Here is a 6,000-nt window from a genome sequence, read left to right on the forward strand (position 1 = left end):
CCCGTCCATCGCATTTCTTGGATTGCGGTGATGTCAGCCTTTACTCTTACGAGGACATCAACCTGGGCTGGGCAGAGGCACCTGGGCAGAGGCACCTTCCCAATTAAGGGTCCGGACATTCCAGGTGCATGCTCTTAAATCGTAGTCCTTTAAACGTTTGCAGTGGTCGTCATCAAAATCGGGGTCTCTCATCCGAGGCTGTTTCGTCGTTTTCATTGGGGGGTGTTTTTATGTGGTGGGTCCCAAACCGTACGCACAACCGCATAAGCGGGTTTCGCCTTCTCACTTTAGCTCGCCTCCAAACGGATGTCTGTTGGCTACCCAGAGGATAATTTGTCTAAGACCGGAAGTCGTGAGCTGCTTGAGCCACATGTAAAAGAATCGTTCCTGGCCACTCCCAAGTGAATGGCAGTCAGAAACTTTCCTCACTTACGTGAACTTCTACATATGACTCCATCCTCCAATTACAATTAACTAATTAATAAATTTTCGGTAGATTTAACTACTTACTACTACTTAAAAGTACTACTTTTCGAACTGTAATTGCTACTGAACTGTGATTTCTACTTTTGGAACTGCTTGTGCTACTGAACGCTGATTGCTACTTTTCGAACTGTTATTGATACTGAACTGTGATTGCTACTGTTGGAACTGCTATTGCTACTGAACTGTGATTGCTACTTTTCGAACTGCTATTCCTACAGTGATTAGAATTTTTGAACTGTGATCGAACAAAAGCACTGAACTTCTCTATAGCTACCGTGATCGAACTCAAATTATTGAACTGCCATTGCGATTATAATTCACTGCTATTTACAAAAATTGACAAAAATTTGCAGTTGCTATACGCGATTTTTCAATCACAGTGATGCCAATACAGTGTTGCCAAATATGCATGTATATTGCAAGGCTCAGTTATTTTGATTTTGAACTTGTGTAAAAATTAAGATATCTGAATAAAACCACTGAGAGGTTTGGTATGCAAATGGGTGACATCGGAGCATTGTCATGCCTACAAAATACCGTTAACTGAAAATCTATAAACTGCTATAGTTAAGCAAAAGTTATAAAAGTAAAATTCGGTGCCACGTTTTTGGTTCCAAAATGTTTGAAAAGTGGACATTGCCTTGCCCCTAATAGGGTTTTTGAATATATCTCGCAAACCAGTAAAATGCTGTCGAACATCTCCTCTCATCATCACCTCGCCATATCACGACATACAAAGATTATGCCATTAGACTTTCCGGGCCATTCTACGTAAGGTTCATCCTTGTTCTTCAAGAAATTTCTAAAACAGAATTAGCAATATAGTCTATCTGTTCTCCAGATTTGTGCTTAACAACACATTCAGCGATTCTTTTTTATATTATAGATATGAATTTAACGCAAATTATAGTAAAATTTGTTTTAATTAAGTAAAAGAGACAATTATATCTAAACTCTTATTTTAAATCATTAGTCGTTAATATCTTTGTATATAAAAATTTGACCATAAATCTAATTACGTCCATTTCAGTACAAATGGTTTACCACCAGCAGTAAATCAACATGCCCAATTTGTCGAAACGTTTTCTAGTAAAATGAGTCAACCATTTATAAAATATGCAAAATAAATTGTGGACCAGGAAAGATGATATTAATTTCAAGGATGAATACGATGGAAGTTAATAGAAACTATACATACATGTAGCAATAAATATTCTTAATGATTTTTGATTTAGTTTCTAGTTACATGGTATATTTGAAAAGGATTTTTCGAACCAAATTTTGAAATCTGCTGTTAAAGGTTTAATTTGTGTGAAAATAACGTATAAACACCATAGAGCTATAGATATATGTGGAGCTGCTATCGTTTGTTCATCAAAAGCCTAGCCGCCATCCCTTCTATACATTTTTCTGAATATATATATTTTTAATGTAACATTTTGGATTGTTTATAATTTGGAATTTGTTTTGAACTGTGGAAAAATACTTAAATTTATAATGTGTTTACATTAAAAATAATTGTATCCTGGTATTTCCAATTAAATAATGTTTTTGTTGTCAAATAATAATTAATATTTTCTAAAATTTAAATTAAAAAATTAAAGTGTAGTAACATTAATTTTTATTTCTCTAGGTAAGTGATAGGTAGGATAAATATTTGCTCCGCGCAGATATTGACAAAAAAAAAAATAAAAGTAATAAAAGTTTATACGGAATAGAAATGAAATTAGTTTTTGTTATTGTATCAAAAATAAAAAAATATATATTTTCTCTATTTACAGCGTGACATGCCTGCTAAAAAATTATCCTAATTCTATATATAGACTCGTACATATGTATACACAGTTGAACTTCCCTAACTCGAATCACCATAATCCACAGAAAACTGTGATTTTGTATGTTGCAGTTTGACTCTTGTCGTCTGTAACCCATGCCTTTGGTACATGATTTATGGAATCCATAAAGGTAATATCATATTTTAGCTCGCCCCCAAACAATATAGGGACTCTTTTAAAATTCTGCCGCTATAGTACAATTTTAAATGTATGCCCTGGTCGAAAAGTTCGATTTATGGAAGAAATTTTACGTAGAGAAGTTCAACTGAATATAGTATCTAATATTATTTCAGATTACAATAGCTGTCATCGATTGGTCACTTCTCTGCTCGCTATCTTTGGGCGCTGTTTGCCTGTCAAAAAGTTTATATGTGAAAGCAACAACAAAGTTTTCTAGTTGATTTGGTACAGGAGAGTAGGCGGATACCTCATTAAAAATATTACCGCCCCTTGCTGAGTGCTGCAAAATTTTGTTTTACATATGTGTGCTATTCACAATGGTAAAAACGACTCAAAGAACAAATTTTAGACAAAAATGACAATACAAATATATATTTTTGTTGTCTTTACTTTGAAATACATTTTAATTTATTAATTAACACGTAAGGCATAGACGCAGATCGAAACAAATGGATACAAAAATATTTTTATTATAAAGTATTTCTCCAGCTAAGAAAATGATTCAGCTCTATTACGCATGATTAAGAGGACATTTTAGCGCACACTTGCACCATAAATGCTGCCTGTCTGTTTGAATTACAGGTGCGTTCTTTTGGCTTCTATATAACGCTTAGCCAACCGATGACAGCTAATGAGTCATAAAAATTATATAATTGGCCTTACCGTTAGCAGTTTTGTCTATTTTCACATCATAGTAGTAGGTAAAAGGCCAGGGAGCGGTACCAGCAGTATCAATGAAATTTTCTATGCGTTCTAAAGGGCGAATTGACAAAAGTACCCTAAACCCTTGTTTGTGTGTTCTGTTCATCCGTGTTCATCCCTTTCTTGCACATTACATTTATCATTTAGAAATGTATATATACCTCTTGCACAATTCGGGGAATGTTTTGGTACAACCACGGATGAAAGACCCAATACTGCGAACCAAAACAACATATGCACTTTCAGTTCTGCGACCCACAAAAGACCTGAAACTATACCCGCTATTTTCGGGTAGTTCTACCAAAATCCCAAGTGCGAGTTTAATAACAAAATCATTAATTATATATCGTAATACCTTTATTGAAAAGATCATGCCATTTAAGTGTTTATTATTATATTTACTTTATACATTCTATAAAATATAAAGTAAAATTTAAATTTTTGCAACATAAATGTTGATAATAATTACCTTATGCTTCGGGTATCCTAAATCTAACACGGGCAATGTTCTAGTGTTAACATCATGCTCTTGCTGTAGTATTTCTATTTAACAAATTTCGGTAAATCCATATTCTTTTAAAGCTATACAACAACGTTACGATTCTTCAATACAAGGTAAATATTAATCGAAAACGTACTCCTAATAAAACATAAAAAAGTTTTTTCAGAAACATTCACTTAAATTTACCCTTCGATTGTGCCATAAGTCAAAAATACTGCATTTGCTTTGCCCTCTATCTCATTGGCTTAACCCATGTCGTTCCAATTCTTCACGTGCTTGTTGCAAGTCAAATGTATGTAAATGACAAAATGGTTTACATGGTACATTGAACCTGAACCAGTGTCCGATTCAACTGCATACAACTGAACCAGGACGAATTTCCAGTTGAAAGAGTAGCATACCAATATCTGGTGCGTAAATGATTTGTGTTCCATGTAACTAGTAGCCTTTGCGTCCATAATTCTGGATTTGCTTTCAGCACATATTCCCATCCCTTCGAGTGTTCCACGTTGCTACTATAAGTGACACCAATTGGTTGCGTACCTTTAACGCGCAGTATGAGTTATGAAATATCTTTATGGAAAATTAATTGGAATTCAAGGCAAGATAATATTACCATATTCAACAATTATTTACGTATTCATTGGTTTCGCCCTTGTTGACCATTGTTGGTTTAGTTTCTATTGCGTGCTTCGAATTGACGATTAGATGAAGTATTACCTTAGAAAACTTATATTTTACATGATTACTTAATTAAATTTTCATTTAAAAATGAGTGGCTCAATAATTTAAAATTTAATTAGGTTTTAGAGATCACCAATACCAACTTTTTGTCTTTAAAGGCCCTTGGAGACAATTAAATAATCTCGTCTAACATTGCATATGCGTGAGTAATGTTCACTCGAGTTTTGCCCGCAAACTTTCAAATAACCACGTCAAGCATCACTTTTTATTTGCTATGAGTGCGTTCGGTTGTCATGTAAACATCGGACAGTGATCTGCTTTTCTTGACATCTGCTGCAATTTTATTTAAAATACATTTTCAAATAAAAATCTTAAAAAAAATTACTATTGCTTCCTCTTCTCATCCCATATGCCTGACATTGCTGCGTTCAATATACCGCAATATGCAATTTATTTCGTCCGCGCACCAGTCCATGTTGAACATCAGAAGCCAAATGAGATTTCGTCATGCATGAAGTGCTGAACACTGAAGTCCCGCAAGCGACGAGCGACATCTGTCAAAGATTAAAATACACGCGATCTTATGGGCACACCTTTTTAGGCAACAGTTTGACTTCGCGACAAAAGGATTATGAGAAATGTGAAATTATTCAAAGTTCTAACAAGTTTGACGTTATTTCGACAGCAGAAGCGTAAAATAGCTTTGATATATCATTTATTATACCCCAGTCAAATAATTATATGTGCATTTCAGCTTTTGTTTACATTTCTTATTCACTGTTGTTTTTTTGGATTTCGATAAATGTGGAATAAAAGGTTGATATGTTACCGTTACTATGCAACGAAAATTGTTTCATACTTTTCTCGTTCGTTGTACAGTTACATTAAGAATGTGCTTGTGAATTGGGTATTGCATAGAAAATATTTATATGTGCAAAATCAGTTTAGCGGATCTTTCTTACTGATAGTGTCACAGCAAAAACTTTTTTTGCTAAAATTTGTTTTCAAAATTATTGTAGGTGCACTAACTTAATGAATTATTAAAAATTTGATTACATTTATTTAACTTTAAGCCTAAAATGCCTCGTGGTACTAGTTTATCAGCCAAAGAACAAGTAATAATCATAGGAATGTATGAAAGCGGTTCCAAAACGGCTCTAGACCAAAGCGACATCGGAACTGTATCTCAAAATTTCTTAAAACCCCACTAATTATGGTTTAGAGCGACGCAGCGGACGAAAAACAACATTGATGAGCGGTGCGAAAGGATGATTCGACGGCTAGTAGTTGCGGACTTGATAAGCAGCGATCAAATATGGACCTAGTTAAGACAGAAAATCACAATAAATATAATTTTTTCAATTATACATAAAAATCTGATTCTGAAACACACCTCCATGGCACCTAAACCAACGCTAAAGAAAGACACAATAAAGCACATTTGAGGTTTGCAAAAAATACCAATCCTGTGCCGATGAGTGATAGAATACAGTTTTTAGTGACGAAAAAAAATTAAATTTTGTCGGCCCAGGTCATTGCAAGAAATATTGGAGAGATTCGCACCAGGAACGACGGTCCTACTACAAGCGATGTTTTGGAAGCGGTACCTTG

General features: G+C 34.3%; 1 protein-coding gene across 5 annotated transcripts in view; it reads left to right on the plus strand.

The window, feature by feature from the left end:
* LOC105218975 (E3 ubiquitin-protein ligase listerin) overlaps window positions 1-1,767 on the plus strand; it is a 59,546-nt gene extending 57,779 nt beyond the window's left edge. For 4 of the 5 annotated variants that reach the window (XM_054230232.1, XM_054230233.1, XM_054230234.1 and 1 more), the window contains one exon: window positions 1,517-1,677. In XM_054230232.1, the coding sequence (XP_054086207.1) occupies window positions 1,517-1,576 (60 nt within the window). In that variant the 3' untranslated portion in view covers window positions 1,577-1,677. Of the gene's footprint in view, window positions 1-1,516; window positions 1,678-1,721 lie in introns of those variants that run through there. The other variant, XR_008471114.1, reaches the window with a different exon arrangement.
* The last annotated feature ends 4,233 nt before the right edge of the window (window positions 1,768-6,000 follow it).

Source organism: Zeugodacus cucurbitae, chromosome 4, assembly GCF_028554725.1.
Source record: "Zeugodacus cucurbitae isolate PBARC_wt_2022May chromosome 4, idZeuCucr1.2, whole genome shotgun sequence".
In the NCBI taxonomy this organism is placed as follows: domain Eukaryota; kingdom Metazoa; phylum Arthropoda; class Insecta; order Diptera; family Tephritidae; genus Zeugodacus; species Zeugodacus cucurbitae.